The sequence below is a fragment of the Anopheles gambiae genome, chromosome 2 (assembly GCF_943734735.2).
Source record: "Anopheles gambiae chromosome 2, idAnoGambNW_F1_1, whole genome shotgun sequence".
NCBI lineage: Eukaryota > Metazoa > Arthropoda > Insecta > Diptera > Culicidae > Anopheles > Anopheles gambiae.
Genome location: NC_064601.1, coordinates 41,083,343 through 41,105,560, shown reverse-complemented (window position 1 = coordinate 41,105,560; position 22,218 = coordinate 41,083,343). Strand labels below are relative to the sequence as shown.

The following is a 22,218-nucleotide window of genomic DNA, read 5'->3' as shown; positions in this document are numbered from 1 at the left end:
CTCTCTCTCTTTCTCTCTCTCTCTCTCACTCTCTCTCTCTTCTCTCTCGTTCTCTCTTTCGTTCTCTCTTAGCATCAAATCCACGCCACAACCGAAAATGCGAAAACTGGCATTGATTCAATCGTGCATACAAAATCATACGTAATAGGTATAACAAACAAAGTCTTCCGTTTTTCACGTTTTTCTTCGTGTTGGCTTGCCGGAAAACCGTGCCAACAAAACCGGCCGGTTGCAGCAATATCTCAGCCTTTGCTTGAGTAGGGAGTGGTGGTTCGCAAACTTGCCAGCTGGGAGGGAATGTGTTTTGGAGCTGAATATTGATAGAGCAAATGTTAATAGTTTATTCGTTGGGGTTTTTTGTTTTGGTTTTTTGGGGATTTTAAATGGAATACGCGTCACGTGAAACGATAGCCGCAACAACCCTGCACACTCAATGAGCAATGAGGGTTATTTTTTGTTTCTTGCTTTCTTTTGATTGGCTTGCCTTTAAACTATATCGAACGGCGCTCTCCCCTGTTGCGCTGTCGGGGACGTTCCTCTCTCTCTTTCTTGGTGTTATGAATTGGTCAAATTGTGTGATTTTTTTGTTGCTATTTTTCCGTATCAACATTTACAAGAACATATATTTTTTTGCGTCGAATCAAATGATAAACAAATGTAGAATTATTCGTAAGATGTAAATCGCGCACGTTTCATTGTGCTTGGCGAAGAACGCAAGGGTTCCGATCAACGCCATCCACACAAACAAGCAGAACAAAGGGAAAAGATGTAAAATAAACAAAGCACAAATCGCTCGCAAGGTGCGTGTACTGTACATGGTCAAATGATGAAAGTATATCACAAATGGTTTGAGTAAACAAAATCAAAATAACTGCATCAAAATATCTGAAACATAAACGTATAGCTTCCGCTCGTCAAAAGTACGCAGTGTCAAGCTGGTGAAACAAACAAAACCCCCCCCAAAAATCATGTGGGAAAACAACAAAAACCAAATCAGCAGAAGCAGCAGCCTAAAAGAAAGCCTCAGCCAACCCGACACTCCTAACGGGCCTCGGGGGCCAGCGCCTAATAAAGCGCACAGCACTCGGCGGAAAGGAGTTTCTGCTATAGCTGGGCGGCATTCTCATCCAAACCCGCCACTGCCGTTCGTCACTCCACCGAACGCTATTACACTCCCACCTCGTGGATGTAGCAGTCCCGGCACACGCGAACCGCCTTGGTCAAACCATATTTTGGCAGCGGTTTGGACAGGTTCGAGCACACGCCGCAAAACACGCCACCACAGTTGCGGCAATGGTGTCTTCTGCGGAACGGTGTAAAAGCCGACGCGCAGGCCATGCACCGCGGCGCATCACAGTCCGGAATCCATCTCGGCGGCTCCTCCGGCATCCGTCGCTGCTGCTCGTGCGCCGTGTGATGGGCGGAGCTGTGATGATTACCACCACCACCACCAGTATTGCTATTGACGGGACTGCTCGGGCTACTGCGGCTGCGGCCATAGTCATTTTTGGACCCGCTGGCACTGTGCCTTCGTGTACCACCACCGCCGCCGGCCGACGCTTTCCCGCCCTCGACCACGATGCACGCCTCGCTCAGACTCACGCTCCGCTCCTGCGCCGTCCGGCTGCCCCCGACCATACCCCCTCCACCTGCTCCGCCCGCACCGACGGGCGAGGAGGCCACCACCGACACGGACACGTTCACCGTCACGTTCCGGCTCTCGACGCTGGCCGTGCGGCGCACCGGGGACGAATCGCCCGACGAACCGAACACCGAATCCTGCTCGGGGTTCGCCTCCTCGGCCGAGTAGATGCTTTGGCTGGAGCCGCCGCTGTGGTTCTGCTGGTCGGCCGTGATGACGTCCTGCTCGCTGGCCCGGAACTCGAACAGATCGGACGGGTGGTTGTGCTGGCTGTCCTTCGACTCCTCCTCGCTGCCGCTCGGCTCCGGCGGCTCGTCCGGCTCGGGCGGGGACGAGTTCATGATGAACACGCTTCGCAGCATCTTCCTCAGATCGGCGGCAAAGTTCGTCTGCAGCTGATCGGCCACGCCGGCAATGCACACGAACAGACGGTGCAGCAGGTTTTCCGTTGATCTGTAAAGGGGGGGAGAAGGTTGTTAGTACACAATTTACACGATTAGGGGAAGGTAAGGCTGTGGCGTACTTGAATTTATTTCGTCCAGCCGCTCGGATGGCGAGCGCCACCTCCTGCGCATCACTGCATTCGCTCTGCGTCGGTGATGTATCACAGCTGGAGGATGAATTGCGCTGCTGCTGGTGCTGCTGCTGCTGCTGCTGCATTCGACTGTGGTGGCGGGTGCTTCCGTTCGATGTGCTGTTGTTGCTGGTGGTAATAGTGCTGACGACCGAGCTGGTACCCTCGGCCGATTCGGCGTAGGAATGATGATGATGGTGGTGATGGTGGTGGTGGTGCTGATGAGATTGAGACTTATTTCGGTAGGCCGCCGACGACGAGCTCGATGAGGTCGATGGCCGCGGACGATGGTGGCTCGATTTGCGATGAGTTCTCGCCGCCTTGCATCTGAGCTGGCTGCGAAACGCTTCCTTGGGCGCGCCACCGAGCTTTCTGTTAAACGTGGGCTCTGAATCATTCTGCTCCTCAACCTCCCCAACCACGTCGTCCTCCTCTTCGTCGTCATCGTCCGCATCCACATCGTCGGGTTCGTCGTCCACGTCCGCTTCCTCGTAGTCACTGGACGATTCACTGATTTCGGCATGCTTGTGCACGGTGCTGCTGCCGCTTCTCGATCGATCGCGCACGGGCTGCTGCTTGCTGGCGCTACCGTCCTGTGGCGCACCGTTTGCGTTCGGCTGCCCAGCCGCCACTACAGTCCGCTCGGTCTCCAGTTCCGGCGACATGTCCGTGCTGTGATTTGCCGTACCGTGGCCGGAGTCAGAATCTATCAACTGCTGTTGCTGATGCTGCTGCTGCTGGCCACCGGAACCCACAGCACTCGCTGCCAGAATGCTATCAATGTTGGCCTGCGTCATCGCCGGGGGGGAAGACGCCGTTTCGGCCCCGAGCAGCCGCAGTTCGTCGTCCGTCGCAATGAAGCTGTCCGTCAGCGGTGCCTCGTTCGTCTGCAGCAAGTTGCCAAAGTTGGTGTTTGGTATCAGGTAGCCCGAAGCACAGTCTGTCGTCACGAGCCCGTCCTTCAGCATCACGTCATCGTCAACTTCGTCCTCCTCTTCATCCTCCTCCTCCTCCTCCTCCACGTCCTCATCCACGTCCTCCTCTTCGATCTCTTTCCGCAGGTGATTGTTATTGTCCTCCTCCACCACGGGCACTCGGTCGTCCGCGGCGTAGCTAGCCTCCGGTCCGAACGATTGGCTGGAATGTCGCGGCGCCCCTCTCTGCCGCAAATGCGCCTGGTTGTGACGTTGTTTCGGCCTGCTAGTGCTGCTGCTACTGCAGCCTCCTCTGCCACTGCCGAAACCGCTGCTACCGGTTGCACCCGTGCTCACGCCATACCCTTGACTAACTATGTGCAAACGTCCATCAGCCCCGCTGGTAGCATCGGTGCACCCGGTCGCACCCGGCCCGTCACCGACGACATTTGGCGCGTTCGTCGTCGTGACCGTTGTTACGATGACCACATGCTCTTGGCTTTCACCGACCGGCTCCAGCGCGTCAAACTCTTTCACACCAGCAGCGACCGTACCGCCACTGCCACTGCCACCATCACCGCCGCTTCTACCCTTTTCATCACAGATCAATTGTTCGCTCGCACTAATCTCCTCGTTCGTGCAGAGCAGCTTCTCCAGCTGGTACAGCTCCTGCTTCGTCAGCGCGTGCAGCAGGTCGCGCATCTTTATCAGCAGCTTCCGGAACGGGCGAAACATCTCCGAGATGTTGTCCGCCGGCTGGTCCATGTTGAGCGGGCCTTCGCGAAAAATCACCAGCCCCGCGATGATGGCCAGCCGCGGTATCGAAAACATCAGCGCCGGATCGTACGAATCCACCTGCTCCTGCTCGAGCAGCCCGGTCTTGAGCGCCCGCTGCAGCGTCTCGGAGAACAGCACGCAGATCAGCTCCTGCATTTCGTACTCCTGCTTCGTCTTCACCTGCACCATCGCGCTCACGTACACCAGCTCGAACTCGGCAAACAGCCGGTCGAATATCTTCAAGCTTTCGTACAGCTGCTCGGTGGCCGCATCGTTAATGTCCAGCCGCAGGGTCGGGCTGTTCGGGGTGTTGTTGCGAAGGCACTGCTCCCGTAGCCGGTTCCGCACGATCTCCAGACTCTTGGTGACCGCTTTCGCGAGCGGGCGCATCTTTGCCGACTCGGCCTCGCGGTTCAGTATCGACGAGCCGGCTGCCAGACACTCCGCCCCGAACCATAGCTGCCCGGCCAGGCTTTCCTGCAGCACCTCCTCCGGGAACTTCACGCGAAAGGCACGCTGGGCCCGATCGTCACCGAGCAGCTCGTCCATGATTTGGTTGGTGATTGCGAGGACGCGGTCCTATGTGGGCGGTGCGGGAAAAGGTAACATTACTTTACTGGTTGCTAGTGGCTGTGAGAGGGGAGGTTCATTCTTCCTTACCTGACCCTGGCGCAGTCGGCTCACTAGTCGTGTGCAGCGCACGGGCTCTGCCCGTCCATCGAAACTGTCCAGCTCGCTGGCAATCGCTGTCAGTGCACGATCGGCGTGGTAAAATCGTGCCAGCAGCGATTTGTCGTCAGCCTAGGGGAAAAGACAGAACAGCGATACATTGTTTGCATTAGAAATTGTTGTTCATAATCACAAAGACAGGATTTTGAAATAATTTTAGAAAATTCAAAGATGAATTATATCTTAATTTCAATTACAGAGATTTTTATTTAAATAGCAAATACAGCTCAACACATCCCTTGGAAAAGTCCCCTTGTCTGCTGTCCACAATCGACTTTGTCTATATTTGCAAACAAAACCAGAAACCGTTTACCTATTTGCAGTGCACTTTACTGCACTTTTACATAACCTGCCAGCCTGCGTTCGAAACATCTTCCACCACCGATACTGGTGTGTGTGTGTGTGAACGGTGCACATAACGCTCTTGTATCGCTATCGTACCGCGAAACTACCCGCACGCAGCGCAACAGCAGCGCACCATGAATGATGCGTTGTTCCTGCGCGGAAGGTACACGCGATTACGATCGTGGTTACCATTCGTGCGCACACTCCACCACCTACAATGCGCAATTGAACGGCGAAGGACCGTGGCGGTGCAAACCGAAACCGGTAGATTCGGCTGCCCCCCCCCCCCCCCCCCCCCGCCCGCCAGGCATTGTTACGCGCCAGACGTTGAGCACATGCCTGGCCCGAACCAAAACCTATCTACCGAATTGTGTATGGCCAATTGAGTTCATACGCATACCGGGTGGGAAGGTGTGACGAACATGAGCAGCAGGGCACGAGGGCGGTGGTGGCGGCTGTTGGTAAGCCGGTCTTAAAGCCCGTTAGTAAACAAACGGTGTTTTACACCCTGCCAGAAATAATAATCAACGATCAGCGACGAGCAGCGGGCGCCGTTACGTTGCCGTTTTGCACACCGTATTCGACCATTCCCGACGCGCCAACGCGGTTAAGATGGAGGTGGGAGAGAGCGGGTTCGGTTTCTACGCAATTTCGCCACCATTGCACGCGCTGAGTTCACTTCCTTCCGCGTCATCCCTGGACCCTGGCATGTAATTCGGCCGCTTACGACGAATAGCGCGTGCAGTTTCGTACCTTGCGCAACAGCAAAATGGAAAGTATCGTTTATTATTCCACCGGCGCAAAAGAAAAGTGATGGACAGAGGATTATCTAAATTTAATAAAAATAAAAAAGCCACTAAACCTGGTATTTTGTAGCGCGAATTGGAAAGTAGGTCAAATGCAGCAAAGATGTATCATCGCAGAGACCACTAATTGTACGTCCAACGGCTACTTCCGGTTTTCGTGCTGCCGTGCGACAACAAAAGCAGCATCCAAGGTGGATGAAACACGGTTGTCGGTAGGAGACATTTGCGATAAGCAAAAGGGAAATGTGAGAAGCGGGCAGCGCCGTTGCCACTGGTTTCGCCTCACTCGTTTGCTCACTGTCCCGTTCAACGATAATGAGCAGGTCGTTCTCATGTCGCTGTCGGACAAGGCGGAAGATGGTAATGCACCGTGTGCTTTGTACATTGTCACAAGCATTTTGCCACTCGTGCAGTTCATCGTTTCCATTATTTGCTGATACGTATACATTGTTCCCACAATGCTCTATTGTATTGGCGAACTCTTAAAGGCCAAAAATCTTAAATCTTTAACCAAAATGGTTAATAAAATAGCTGAATCAATGCTACAAATGTTCAAAAATGGGAATACAAACTGTCGGCACAAAAAATGAATCACAATTATAAAGACAAAAAGTGATAACACGTGAAAAATTATAAAACCCACACGTTACACTTTTCGTTTCGAGTGGTTTGATAACAACAAAAAAACACGTCTCAGCTGCTCTAATCCATCCTCTCTCATTTTCCTACACGTGATGTTACACTCACATCAGGCACTAATGCCGTTTTGCCGTTTTAATGAAACATGCACATGCTGAAATGAAAATGTCGCTTTATCAAACGAAACGTTTCTTCTTCCCGTACTGTGTGCGCATCGTTGCACTGCAGGCAAACGGGAACAACGGGTGATAGTGTCATGATGATAGAGACAATAGACTCATCACGACGTACAGTGACTCATCCCACAAATCTGGAACACATCGTCGTTCGGCAATCAGTTCTCAGTTATCAGTAGTGAGGTGCTCTCTGGAGCGCACCAACGACTCTGATCCTACTCCGGCTATTGTAAGTTCAATTCCGACTGCCGAAAACTGGGACCCACTAGTTCCGTCTGGAGTCGGAGTCGTCCAGAGCCATAGTCGTCCTGTTCAAAGTCGTTGGGAGTCGCCCGGAGTTGTCCGGAATCGTTCGAAGTCGTCCAGAGTCGTCCACAGTCGTTCGAAGTCGTCCAGAAACGATCGGAGGTAACTGGAGCCATCCGATGCAATGTGTTTGTGCCTGATTTCATTTTGTTGGGTTTTTTTGTCTTTCACTTTGCGCGTGTACTTCGTATTCAATTCAGGCCTTTGTTTCAAAGGCCCACTCCAGTCGATTCTGTACAACTCCGTACTACTCCGGACTCAGGACGACTACGGACGACTCCAGACGACTGCCGGACTAGTGTTGGGTTTCATCAATCCTTCGTTGAGATTCATTCATATGAATCTTCAGTGATGAGTGATTCGAATATCGAATCGACTCTTCTAAGATTCATGAATCTAAAAAAACTTACGAATGTTCAATAATTTATGAATCCAAATCCAAATCTCGAAAGATTCATTGATCCATTTAAATCCACTTATCTCCAGCGAGTCATGAATGCTTACAGATGTATGATTTTCAAAATATTGAGTTTGCGCGATCCCACCTGCATGTTAATTGTGGGTTCAAGCCTTGCATGAACTGTCTCCCCATAGCAAAACTAACTATACGGCTGCGTGGTATTTCCCAAGAAGTCTCGAAAACATGTATAGGTTGTATAGGCTGAAAACATGACCATGTAGGTTGTTGCGCCAAGAATAAGAATAATAATAAGAATCTCAAGCTCGATGAATCTTTGGAAATTTATGAATTCCTTGAGTTTCGTGAATCTATAAGATTCATGAATCATTGAAATTTTTCAATCTAACCAACCGAGATTCAGATTGATTGAATCATTTCAAAGATTCATTCGAATTATTAATGAATCTGAATCAGATTGACCCAACACTTTTCCGGACGACTCTGGACAAGTCCGGGTGACTTCAGACGATTCTAGACCAGCGATCGGCAAAGTACGGCTCGCGAGCCACATGCGGCTCTTTGGTATCGAGATTGCGGCTCTTTACAGTTTATAAATTTCATAGAACTTTCACACATTTCCGCTCTTGGTTTAACAGTTTCGTTCTTCATTTGACACTCTACGAACATTTTTGGAGAATTTGGCTCTTTTGGTCGCAAAGTTTGCCGACCGGTGTTCTAGACGATTCCGGTTAACTCCGGACGACTCCGGGCGTCTCCGGACGACTCCGAGTGACTCCGAGTGACTCCAGACGAATCCGAACGACTCCGAATGACTCCAGACAACTCCGGACGATTCTGGACGACTCCCAACGACGCCGGACGATTTCGACTCTGAGTGGCTCCAGACGATTCTCGGATAATGCTGGGCGGACCTACGTCGCCTCAAGATGTTTGCCAATTTTACCCATCCACCCATTACCCCAGTTATCAGTCGCTTCGAACAAAAAATCATCGCTTTCCCCACGCTTTTATACCGTTACCACACTAACACTCCACCTTACAACAGGTAATTTGAATTAAACATATATTTTTTATTATCAGTGCCTAAGAGCATTTTAAGCTTCTGCATCGTACCACCCTTTCCCTTCAGCAAAGCTCAACCAAACAGCTGAACGCATAATCGGTGACATTCACCACATGGAGCGAGCGCCCAGCAGCAGCAATGGGTAAAGGTCTCACAAATCTCCCCGGGGTCGTCGTTGACGCCGCCATGGTGTGTGTGCACGCTTTTCTCCCCGAGCCTGCTTTTACTTTATTTCACATCGGCAAGAAAGCGATCAAAAAAACAGCAACAGCGTTCAGCCCTTGCGAACCCGTTGCTCGAGGAAGTGGTGGGAAAACTTGTTTCCTTTACGCCAAACCCGTTGTTCGCTTATATTTTTTCCACGTGCACGTTAGCAATAGGAGAAGAAAAAGGAACTGAACTGCAGCGAACGTGCCCCACGTACTACTAACAACAATAACAGCAAAAAAGAGCTGAAAGAAGTTTCCACGCACACACAGCGTGGCCACTCTGGCTGTGTCCAATGCCAAAAGGCTTATGCTGTGGCTGGGAGGTTGGTGTGTGTGTGTGTGGTTGTGGATTTACTTTCACCTTTACTTCGCCACTCGATTCAGCGACCGGGCGATAAATGCAGCATGAATGTGAGGAGGTTTTTGTTTTTTATGCCTACTCCAATGTCGGACAAACTTTCAATGGATTATGATGATGATGATGAAGACGGTGATGTTGCTGATGGAGCTACGATCGGTATGGATCGTTTTGCACGGAAGCCTTCTTATCTGTACGATACTTCAACCTCGTGGCTTCTCATTCAAAGTTCGTAAAAAAATGTTTCAATTTATGAAAGTTTTATCAACTTGAAACTTATTAAACTACTGCAATAATGTAGCAAATTGGTAAGTTACACGCATGATCGCTTCGATCCCTTATAACTTGCTGCATATGATTTACGGAAATACTGCAATTTTTCCGCCTCATTTGCAAACTCGTAACGGATCACGTTTTACAATTTTGATCGATTTTGCCTGAAAATCCACATCGTCATCATCATTATCTCGCAACGGAATGGAAATTATTATGAATGCAAAAAAAATCACCCCCACACACACAAATCCATTCCCCTTGTTGCACTGGGATTTACGCGATAAGACAATGGAGGAATGAATGTCAACAAGTGACTCAACGATGAACTAATTTAATTGCATGGGACACGTGGAAAAACACGCTAAACGTTTTAATAACAAAGTTTGAGCAACGTTTGACTACGTGTAAATATAGCATAAAAATGTGTTCTAAAGTTTTCTCTACACAAATTACAGCATTATGGACTTTTTGATCAGTAAAATATGTGCCACAACTCAGTAAAAATATTAAAACTCGTGAAGGAAAGAAGCGAAAGCGTAAGTAAATGTCGCCGGTGAGAACAACTACTTTCCATTACTTTCGATTATTAGCATTAACACTTTAAGCGCCGCGTCATATGATTTCGTATGACGGCTTTGCTCACCACTCAGCTTTGTATCTGACGCTCAGTGATTCTCTTGAGAACGAATGAGGTAGGAAAGAGAGAACGAGAACGACATGTGCTGCGCCGCTTATCGCAATGAAACAAAAGAGTGATCACTATGTCCCGAGAAACTGTCGCTCTCATCGCTCTCTTGCCATGCGCTACGTGCTCACTCAAAAACTGTGACGTCAGGCTGGCGGTCAAAGTGTTAACATCACAATGGGGAAGAAAGACATCACACACGCAAGAAACTTTGCCAGCAGTGTGCAAATCTGCATGCACAACGGTGCACGCTTACACTCGGTTGCGAGTTGATCTTGGACAGTGTTGCGTCCAAGTATGTACCAGTCTGTGTATAGCTCAACGTGACGGTTGCTAATAAAATTGTCCTACAACATTGTTTATGGTTATATGCACCAGTTAAAGCAACTGCGATAGTGTTTATCTACACCGTAAGGGCAATGTTACAAAATGCACCACTTGATGCAAAACAAACAAACACATTAAAGCAAAGAAACAAACTAATGGTGACACATAATGTAAAGCAGGGTGAGGTATAATGGACACCAGAAGTAGTAAACGGTGTTAGGTTCATCATGCAGAATTTTAAAGGCCTACTTCATTTATTTTCTTTCCCTCGAGAATATTACACGAACTTGTTGCTTTTGTCAATAATCTGCACAACGCGATTGGTTCAATCAATAAAGCTTTAAATGCTTTTTTATAAATGACGTTATCATCTTTACGAGCAGAACGATCATCTCAGGCAAACGATCTGCATATTTTTCGAAGATATGTTATACATTCATAACTGTTTTAGAAGTGAACATGGTGACTCACATTTAGAGTACCCCCTTTACAAATAAACGTCAATCAAATATCTATAATTACGTCTTGAGTAGTGTGTTTCATTGATATCTCAAACACAATGTAAAATTCAAGAAGTTGAATGAAGAGATGGCACTATTTATTGCAGAAACGTCAAATAGTATCTACTGAGAAACACTAGGCGCTATTCTGAACGCTGGATCGACATCGAGTCCAGGTGACATGGAGATCTCGACAGAAGATAGACTTTGGAATTTCCAATATTCAATGATTGGAGGAATCGACATCATTGGTTGTGATGGTTGAGCACTGCTGATTTGCTTAGGTTCCATGAAACTCTATCTGAGGTATGAATTTGAAGTTTACGAAGCATTACTACATTTTTGACATCTATTTTTGCGCATTACAGGGTTTTCCAAGCCACTTCAATGTTGAAACTGAAAATTTCAATCACGTTAAATGTATGCTGAAGGCTGCACGGGTGAATTCAAGTCTGAAAAGCCAGTTCAATACAAAAAGTTTTGTTTTCAAAATCGTTAAACTATTTTTCAATATCGGTATAAGCCATTTCGATCTGTCAGTTTGGCGGGCTCTCGTCACTATGGGATAGAAGGAAATGCAATACGTCAAAATGTTCAATGATTGATGGTTTGTTTTCTTTTAGCATTGAAAACGTGTTTTAACGTGCAAACAACAATTATCAAATTCATTAAAACAAATTAAAACTATTTATAGTTTTGTTCATTTGATGGCTTCTATACTGTATTCGTTGGGATGATGCAGAAAACCTCACTCACTGAACATTTTGACGTATTTAATTTCTTTCTATCCCATAGTGGCGAGAGCCCGCCAAACTGACAGATCGAAATGGGTTATACCGATATTGAAAAATAGTTTATGGATTTTGAAAACAAAACTTTTTGTATTGAACTGGCTTTTCAGACTTGAATTCACCCGTGCAGCCTTCAGCATACATTTAACGTGATTGAAATTTTCAGTTTCAACAATGAAGTGGCTTGGAAAACCCTGTAAATAACAACATCTCAACTGCATGCTCATTTGCATAAAGTTTTCACAAATGTCAAAAACTAAACAAATGTGGATATTGTGTTTGGTACTTTCTCCTCATTGGCGTAACGACCTAAGCGGTCTTGTCGGTCTATACAGATTATCCAAACTTACAGGGTTTTCCAAGTCTCGAATGTCGAATGTAAATATTGGTATTCACCGCATCCTAGATGTTTTTCAACAGCTGTCAAATGGTGAATTTGCTGCATATTGAAATTTCAGTTTTTACACATGATTTTCAACACATCTCAAAGAACTGTCAAACTCAATCCAGCTTAACACGTGTTGAAAATCATGCTGAAGAAATTAAAAAAAAATTGTGCTGGAAATGAAATGTCAGATCGATGTGGAATAACATTTTGCACGCGGCGAATAACTATGTTTACATTTCAAACTTCATTGGAAAACCCTGTAACGTACCACGCAGACAGATAGTCAGTCAGTCAGAACACACGATGTGGCTGTTGCTAAGGTTCTGTAGCGCTAGATGAGTTTTTCTACTTCTCGACTCGTTTTCGATTTCGCTCAGAATACGTCACCCAGTACGTTTACCACGAAACCGAATAGTTTGTTGCTGGCCTTGTCGATTTAACTTCTTCTTGAGGCGCAAATAGTTCTCTTATTTACCTAATTGCCGCAATGCTTCAACAAAGAATCCCATAAAAGCCTTCTAAACATCATTTCTAAAAAGCAAATAAAAATCTAAAAAAAAAAACTTACCATGGCCATATTGCCCCCGTTTTTCCCCGTGTACACAGTACCAAACCACATTTTCTTAAAACCCCTCTGTTTCATCACAGACAAATGATTCACTTCTTCCAAACGAATAGAAAAAGAATATAGACAAAAAAAACTGACCACTGTCTTCACCGACACTTGATGGCCGTTCGGGGTCGGAAAATTCCACTTCCTGCTTCCTTAATGATGAGTCCACCTGGTTTCTGGTCGCAGGCAGAGCGGTATGCTTACCGGTGAGTACGGTGTGAACACACCGTCACCACACACACATGGCCATTACGACCACTGTCGGCTCGGGTGCCGCGGGCAAGTTCATTTCGTCGTACTGTGTTGGCCGTCGCGCGGCTGCCAAGGTCAATACGCAGGAACTCGTTAGCGGCTACCGTCCGTGAAGGCGACACAATGGAAATTGATCGACGCAACAACACCCGGGCGCTAACGCGTCAAACCCCGTGGGCTCCCGTGGGCCAAGAGTTTTGCCACAGGGAGGGCGCGCGCTAAAGGGAGCAAGGGGGGTTAGTAGAGTAAAAGCTTTCAACGTGTTGGACGGCGGCCGTTCCCGCTGAACGGTTCCAGGCACACATCTTCGCCCGATAGTTGGCACTCAATTTCCACGTGCACCGTCGCGTGGTCTTCCTCGCATGACGTGCAAAACCCCCCCTCGAGTGGGGAATAGCGTAAACGGTAGACGGTCAAAAGCACGTACCACACAGCGGGGCCTAATCGTTGTGACATTTTTTTTGTTTTACGCTTCTAAAGAAAAGCAGCATTCGTTGTTGTTAAAAAGAGACGGCGAATGTCTTTAACTTTCACAGGTGGCTTTCGCAAGACGACAATTACGGTACACGCTCAATTAAATTGCACAGCAATCAAGCTACTCCGTCGTCGTGTGCTGTTGTACCTCCAGAGCTACTCCATTATTTTTAACCTGTATAGCAAAGTGTGTATTGATTTTACTATATCTTATGTATTACATTTTACATTTTCTTACTTCAACATCCATCATACATTTGCTGCAAAAGCTTTTGAATCTTCCCAGTCACGCCAATGTTCAACCGCGACGACCTTGGGGAAGGGCCAACACACATCTTAACACCAACAACCCGAACCAACCTGGCGGTTCTGGCTGGCTAGGCACACGGACGGACCTACAGCAACGAACTTATTGTGCCGGACCGAACAGACGCCTTGGGCCACTCACTTTTGCCGCAAAACTCATGCAACACCGCACTACTACTGGGCTGTATTATTGCACAACATATGGTAAAATAATGTAAACTCGTTCGGTGCTTCTGCTTCGGAGGATATTTCCAGAAGAAACCGAACCCGCACGCGTGCCGATGACGTGCCAGTGGACAGAGTTCTTGTCGTGGCGGATTCGTTTGGGCTGTCTTTGGATTTTATGAATATAGCCAGCAATGATGGTGGTGTGTAGCGATAAATATCTACTCAAATCCATCGAGCGAGCTCTTTGTTTCTTCAAATTTTACAACCATTTGCTTGGGATGGTGCTACAGGAGAAAGATTTCTACGTTGTTGTTGATGTGTCTCAAACTTCCTGAAGGAGATGAAGATTCTCACCAGCCACAAACATTGTTGATAAAGTAGAACAACAAACAGATTCTACAAAATTGAACTGGCACGACCGAGATAGGGGGCAACAAGACGCACCGCGTACTGCGTCTTCCCAGTGTGTGCGCGACAGTTCGTCGTCTGTGGCCTTGAAACCAGAGATTACTATTTGTTTTAGTTGTATTGATGACTGTTACATTCATTTTCCAACTAAATTCTGTAAAATTAACAATCTTATTTTGAATCGACACTCTAGGACAGCACCGCTTGCGGCCAACAACAATCTCCCAATTGGCAGCCGCGTCGGTCAGTCGTCGGACAGTCTGCGTCGGTAGTTCGTTCGGTTAACATTACATCCCTTCGGGTTACAGCCCGCGGTTCGTCGCCATGCATGGATAAGCGCTCTCGACGGTTCGAACGCTCACCACCGACGACAGGTGGCCCCGCAGTGGTAGCAGCACTTCTTATTGCGTCGCAGACAAAAGGCAACCCCGCCGCAACGCTCTTCTGCCACATATGCTGCCCCAGTCGGCCCTGGCGGTCAGTAGTCTGCGCATCGTTTGGCGTGCATAAATGCGGACGACCCAGCCGGTGGTGTGGCGCGATTGCGAAACAGTTGCAGAAAAGCTCAAACCAGCTTCGGTCGTTCAGGTTCGGTTTCACAGTTTTGGCCGTTTTTCGCATTATCAATTATGGAACCCGTTTGGGGCCGTTCGGGCCGTTCGTGTTTGCGAAGGCCTGAATAAGAAATATGGCCCCCGGTTCGGGGCGACGTTACATCACCATCATATCATCGCACCCCACCCCGTTAATGCCGTCGTTTGTGTTTTCGTGCGTTATCTCTTCTTCCAAAAAAACACACACCCCACAAACAAACACACACAAACTTTCTCATTTTATTATTACTATTGTGTCGTGTGTCGTTTTTTTTTTTTTTTTTGGTGAACAATTGTAACAACTTACTCTAATGTGAGAAGGTTATTTTTGCTACATTTTGATATCGTTTAAGGTTTTAAAAAGCTGTTAATAAGGGCTTCTCTTTGGCGGTCTCTGCGAAGGTTGGTTTCAGTCAGATCGACTTTACTTGTGCTTACAGGCGATCTTGAAGAAACGAACCAGACCAGAAAAGGCCACACACGCACGCGTGCCCTCCTAAGCGTGTACACACACACATATGCGCAACACAACCGGCAACAGCAGCAGCAGTTGTTGTTGAGTGGCCTGCATTAAACCAGTTAGAAAAAAGGTTCGTACGTGTCTTGTTTTCGGTTGCGAAATAACAAACATAGCTTTTCTCTCAAGATTGAAGCAATTTCCACACATGGATTGCAGGGTGAATCATCGCTGTTTTCGCCCCCTTCCCCTGTAGTGTCGCCATTATTTAATGATCTTTGTTTGACTGTCATGGTCCCCGAATTTGCGACCAATTGTGATTCTTTGCTATCGATTGTATTGTATAAAAAGAAGGAAATACTTGATGGTTGAAGTACGCTTGAGATAATGAAAGGATACGCTCTTCCAGGATTGTACGACTTCTTTTTATTTGCTTTATAGTTATTTTCTTGAGGGATACCGTTAGGGATAGCATAGCATTCAATTCGATATAAGATTTGATTTTTAAAGCCCACGTGGATATCAATATTGGGGCCTTTCCGTTTTAAGTTCGTAGGCTGAAATTTCAGCCTGTCAGCTGTTTGCATTGTATAGCAGTTTTCGAGCAGCTATCTAAGTGGGTATATTATACAGGTGCGCTTATCCCAAGGTGTATGAATTTAGAAGGCTGATTTTTATCGCTTCTGCTTCTGAATGAAGATTTTAAGAGTGTTTTGTCTATTCGTCAAGCCTACAAAAAGCTTGTTTGAACAAAAGTTTTCACCCATTCTGTCAAAAAGTGATATTCAATTTTGGTTCTAAAAAAACATGCTATGAGACCACCTGGGCTACATACACTTTGATTCTGGATTCCATCGCCAGATCTCTTAATGCACCTTGGGATAAATGTAAACACCACCTTGTTTTGCCATTTTTCGAGCAGGTACTCGAATCTAATTCTAACTTTGAGGCTAGAATAATCTAGACTGAAGATTGCAGGCTAGTTTTGTGTGCGGTTTTGTGTGGAGTGTTTACAAGATTTCAACCTCCAACTGTCAAACTCCATACAAAAAAGTGACTAGAATCGTGAAGGGCCCCATTCTTAATCAAATAATTAATAAAAATAACCTCTTTTCAAATAATTCCTTTTGTCGTTCTTAGTTTGTTGGGATCTTCTTATTGAACAAAGATTTTTTGAACGCCAAGCGAATTTCCTCGCGGAAAGGAAAATGTATCAACGAAACAAGGCGCAACAGAAAACTTCCCAAGTGGTCCCGTGATTGCACTGACCTGCACCACACTTGAATGGATTGCAGAGTTGAAGCAATTAGCGCAGTGCGCCGGTGCATGTGCCTGCAATCGAAATGCAATTGCACTTTGTGAATGTGTGTCTCGTCTAAGCCTCAATCAATTAGCAAGGTTTGCCGGGTGGGGCCAGGGGAGCTTTACAATTGGCAGTGGTTAAGCGCTGCCTTATCACGAATCTTCGCTCCCACAAATGTGCTGACACAGCACACGGCTGGTAAGCGCACACGGCGACAGAAAATGATTACTACTGCGCATTGCATGGAAGAGCAGCAATAACGGGAAGAAAACAGCTTATTCCAAAAAAGGATTTATATGTAAGTAATAAAAAAAGTATTCCCGGGCCTTTACGCGAATCAGCAGGTCGGATTTGGTGAACCGTAAAATACACATCTCATGCTCGTAGCGCTTGACATACATACACGCGAGCATAAGACAAGAAGGACAGAACTCAATTTCAACAACATTAGCGTAAACGTATGACCCTCGCATCGCGGCAAAGTCGTACACACGTACACGCGCGGTTCAGGAGCAAAGGGGCACGAGTTGAACAAGCTGATAAGGAGGTTTATTAAGGAGGAGCTTCCCAACCACGGCTTTATTGCGAGTATTGGGATCATTGAGGGGCTTAAACACATTAGGGTTAGGGAGTTGACAATGCACAAAATTATATAGGTTATCAAAATTCAAACAAGTGCTTGAGTGATTGGGTTGACTGGTTGGAGTTAGAGCTTTGAGTCCCTGAGACTGGGAAGGTGATGAGAAGAAATAGTCATCTTTAAGAGAGCTTTGTATTATGGACGATCTATTTCAATACAACTGATGCGTATACAATTGAACTGAAATTTTTCCTATTTGTTTGACCTACTTACTGGTGGGGCTGATCAAACAATGCATGTACCAAATTGACGAGGCATTATGTACTGTGTGCTATACCAACAATCGGTTCAAAATACAACGCGGGACTGTTCTCCTTATTAGTATCGTTTGTATTATAAATCAGCGAAATGTTATAAAGAGTAATATTTTCACAATATCGTTTGTTGGCCTTCGCAGGCTATAAATATCAACAAGGCAAGATTCCGTTATCGCACAACACAGCATCGATAAGATAAAGTATCGCCTGTTGTGTATCTACAGATGCAACTGCACTACTGGGTTGGGGGCTAGCCGGCACAACAACAACCACAATCCAGGGGGACGACAGACAACAACAAAATCCTTCGGTAAGGTTGATGTCAGCACGCACGAGCGGCACACAACAAGGGGGGGGGGGGGGAGTGGACGGACCTTTGTGTGACGGTGGCCGATCGGTGCGGGTCGTTTCCTGGGGTCGCGGCAAGACAATTTGCACTTTTCCAAGGTTCCGGCGCTGGGCGAGCACGCGCGCGTGTAGCGGGACTGGCTGCTGCCGGGATCTGCGGAACTTCCTGCCACATGCGATGGGAGGATGGATGTATGTTTTGTGTTTGACATTTCTACCATCCTCATGTCTGGGGTTGTGTGTGTGTGTGTGTGTGTGTGTGTGTGTGTGTGTGTGTGTGTGTGTGTCTGTGCCGAAAAGAGGGCGCAAAAGGGCTGGCGCGGATAAAAACACGTGCGCTCGATGGTGTGCGTGCGGCGCTGCGCCGTCTGTGAATGTGTTGTTCAGCCACCCCTCCCCCCCCCCCCCGCCTCTGCTGGTGCGTGTTTATTTATGTGGCGACGATGGTGTGGCTACTGTGACCGAGGGCCGCCGTGCGTGTACGGAGTTTGTGTTGTGGCGCGCGCGCGTGTGTATTTTACTGTGTCGCTGCCGCTGCACACACACACGCAGGAGGGTCGATATCGTCGCACGCTGGCTCGGGCGGACGACGGTGGTCGGTGATGTGGACGGGCCAGAAACATTCCGGGGCGGACCTTCCCCTTTCTCGAAACCAAAGAAACCACCCTCAGCCGCGTGTGTGTGTGTGTGTCTGTGTCGAGACGACGGTGTGTGTGTTTGCTTTACTGTGTGTTGGTGACGCAATTCGCTCGCCCAAGGCCTTCCACGGTCGATTGTGTGTATGGCGCGCTCGGCCATGGTGTGGTGTTGTTTCCTGCATTATAATGCTACTTTGAAAATGCATAGACACACACACACACGCGCGCGCACATGCAAATCTTTAATTTGCGATGACAAACAATCGGATAACCCCGTGAGCGGGGGTTTCGCCATCCCTGCACAAATCATACGCAACGCAACTACGCAAGCAAACACATACACACAGGCACACACGCACACACGCACACACACATTACGGTAGCCTTCTCGCGCGCGCTACGTCACTGACTGAAAGGGGAGGGGGAAGGGGAGGGGAAAAAAAGAAAACAAGAAAAACAATACTCCACCATTGCATTTCTCGTCGTTTCGTTGGCGCTCTCTGTGCGTCCCATCGTCTTTACCCCCTCCACACACACACATACTTGTTTTCGCGCTTTTCTTCTGCTTCCCAACCGATGGAAAAGATGGACTTCACCCATGAAGAGAAAGAGACCGAGACGAGGAAGTGGAAATGCGTAAATAAAAAAGCAGACAGCAGCAATGACGACACCATCACCTTTTTAGCGCTGGCGTGAGGTGAAGATACGTGAGACCGTTTGGCAGCGAAGCGAAAATGGTCGCTGCTCATTACAAGGACAGCCAGCAGCAGCAGAAAACATGACTTTTCCACCCCGTTCACCCCATTGACTGCTTTGAGGGGTGCGGTGGTGGGGGCACCGACTTACCTTTGGCTTGTTCAACCATTTTCGTAACGAATCCATTACACTGCGGAGCACGAGGGGGGGTATCTGTGGAGGTCGCTTATCAATCGAAGTCGTGCCTGTGTGCTCGAGACGACGACGGATTCCGCGCCGTGACGACGACGACGACGGCTTTCACACCACCAGGCAGCGGCGGCTGCTGTGTCGTGTGGTCGTTTTGCTGTATTATTGCTAAGGTTACACCGCTCTGGGCTGGCACCGTTTGCTGTGCCACTGTGTTTTTGTTTTGTAGCTCACAAGGGGGAGAGATTTGTTGTCACCGAAATGCACTTCGTTCACGAAAACAAAACACACACACATGCATACACTCTCGGGCACATACACGCGCGCACACTAGCGCGGCACGCAGCCCGTACTACGCGTGAACAATGGTGCACTCGCACTAAACACTGCACACACACATACGCACAGCACACAACACGCACGACTCACCCGCCTTCCCTTAGCCGTACATCTTGGATGTTTCGTCGATTGGCCAGGGCACGGGCTGGCTGTAGTGGCTGTGGCGACAGGGAACAGGGGGTGCTGCTGATAGGTGCACGATACGTTGTCGACATGCAATCACACACACACACATGAACACACAATGCTTCGAACGGTGAACACTTCCGGATTGGAAGATTTTCGACCTGACCGCACGAAACGATGGACGATTTCACTGACTCATTGCTCTCACGCCGTCACACCAACCACCGTCACCATCTCGGCACCATCGCACCACACCACCACCATCTGCACTGCATCGGGAGAGGTTCTGTGGCGTTAGCGTTTTTTACTTTTCTTCTTCTGCTTCTGCTGATTGCACTTTTAGTTCACGCGGCTGCACGGTTTTGTTGCAAATAAATGCATTCGCCAACCTAAAGCAATGACTCATACCCCGTACCCCGACATTCGCTACTTGGAGGGACTCTGTGGGGACACGGTCCGTGTCCGAAATGGTTCGTCACACACTGGCGAAGGAGCGTACTAATGGTGGCTGTACAGCGCACGGTGGCTGTCTGACGATTTCCCTCAAATTCGCGTTTTTTCTGCCCCGTCGTCGTCGGGCTGCTGCTGCTGCTGCTGCCACCACAGATTATCGGATCGTGGAGCGCACGCACACACCTTTCGCTGTGTACGGTACGCGCGTACAGATTGGGGCGAAGGCTGTCCTCTTCTTTCCCACTGCGTATGATAGGGGCGGAATCGGAGATGGCGCGAGTGTGTGTGTGTTGGTGCGAGCTGCGAAGAAGAAGAAGCAGAACAGCAGCTGTCAAAAATGGAGATTTTCGAACATGAAACATTGTTTTTTTTTTATAATTATTTAAATACTTTTAATTTTTGGAATGTTTGAAAAGAAAAAAAAACAACAATTTTTAGCAATGAATATGACGCATTACTTACTAAATAAAATAAATTTGAATTTTTTTTTGAAAAGAGACATCCCACTGTGCCCAGAAGCACAAGAAAGAGAGACAATGAACAACGCTAGAAAGAGAAAGGAGAACGAGCTGTCAACCAGAGTGACCAGAAATACCGATTTATCTGTATTCCTACAGATTTTTGATATGCCTACCGATTCACAGATGACCGCCCTAAAACAACCGATTTTCCATTTATCCTACCGAAAATTACAGATATTTGATTTTTCAGTCGTTTAAGCTTAATATGTTTAATATGTTTATTGATTAATCCATCGGGATCTTGAAGATCCTACCCAAATAGCCAGAATTGCTTAAGCAGCTCATTTTGGCACGCTAAAGATCGCTGCTCTAATTCGCCTTTTGCAGTAGATAAACAGCATCAAAGTTCTATGTGGGTCTTTCAAACAGCGCCTAAGCAGCTTCCTTATGCCACGATGCCAGGGATTATTTTTCTTTGTGTTTTATTTTCAAGCAAGCGTCATCGATGAAATAAACAACAAGATTTGTTTCGTTTAAACACATATGTATATTTTTAAATCCTTTGTATTGATGAATTACACAAAATTTTACACAATTTACTGATAATTCACAATCACTTCACTCAATATTCATTCTTCAATTAACGAATCTAACTTGTGCAGCAGCAATGAGATTATTGCCGGCGTCCGTCTTTGACACTTTGACAAGAGCCGCCTTGTACCGATGTCATGCATTAAAAAGCTATAAAGTTCCACCAAGTTCAGTACTCTTTCTTAACAAGCCTTCAAGTTCCATCATGAACCCTACACATAGTGCTAATCAGCCGCAAAGTTCCAAAGAGTACCATGTGCCTGTTAAAAAGCTCCATAGTTCCGCAAAGTACCGTTTATCTCTTAATCAGCCACAAAGTACGACATAGGAACGATTTTTCGTTAAACAGCCCTAATTCAGCTATAAAGTACGAGCTGGCTATTTGGGTACATGAATGTACTTAAACTAGTGCTTATAGACTATGTAAGGTACATAAATCGATAGGGGAGAACAGGTGCACAAAAGAACAGGTGCTTAATTTGTGGCGCTTGGGATGCTGTTTCAAGGATCGCTACCCTTATTTCCCAAATGCCTCAAATCCAATAAACGACCACTAAACGGCTTCTAAACGACTCAAGTTCTCTACCTAAACGGAATATAGAAAGACTTCGTTTAGCAGACGGCAAACGACTCATGCATTCTAAAAATAGCGAAAAAGCTGGTGGCGCTCTCTGTTGGTGGGATACCCCAACTAGTTGAGCTTCATCGCTTGGAGGAGAGCTTTCTCATTTCCTCTGTACTGTTGTTTCGCATTGAAGTTATGCATCGCTAGAACTAGAACGGCGATACAATTGTTTAAATACTAAACTCCAATAGAAACCATCAGCACTGAAGCAAGTGAGATTTGAGTAATGGTCGTTGGTGTTGATACCCATGTATCTGACCACACGACCATTCATATAGACTTTTGCTCGGAAAGTTAGAAGGCTATATAGGTCATGATAAGATGAAACTTGTCGAAACACATTGCAAGAAAAGGA

General features: G+C 47.2%; 2 protein-coding genes across 3 annotated transcripts in view; one reads left to right on the top strand and one right to left on the bottom strand.

The window, feature by feature from the left end:
* The window catches only part of LOC5667758 (uncharacterized), a 549,880-nt gene that overhangs the window by 77,410 nt on the left and 450,252 nt on the right, over positions 1-22,218 (top strand). The gene's annotated exons all lie outside the window — the stretch shown is intronic.
* LOC1274352 (lateral signaling target protein 2 homolog) lies at positions 30-20,441 on the bottom strand. Of its 2 annotated transcripts, none has more exons than XM_061642198.1 (4): positions 19,230-20,441; positions 4,568-4,708; positions 2,166-4,486; positions 30-2,095 (listed from the first exon to the last, which is right to left on the bottom strand). In XM_061642198.1, exons 1-4 carry the CDS (start codon positions 19,263-19,265, stop codon positions 1,168-1,170), a joined length of 3,426 nt encoding a protein of 1,141 aa, XP_061498182.1. In that variant the 5' UTR covers positions 19,266-20,441; the 3' UTR covers positions 30-1,167. The 2 variants fall into 2 exon arrangements, with proteins under 2 accessions (XP_061498182.1, XP_061498181.1); XM_061642197.1 differs by lacking the exon at positions 19,230-20,441 and adding an exon at positions 17,772-17,972.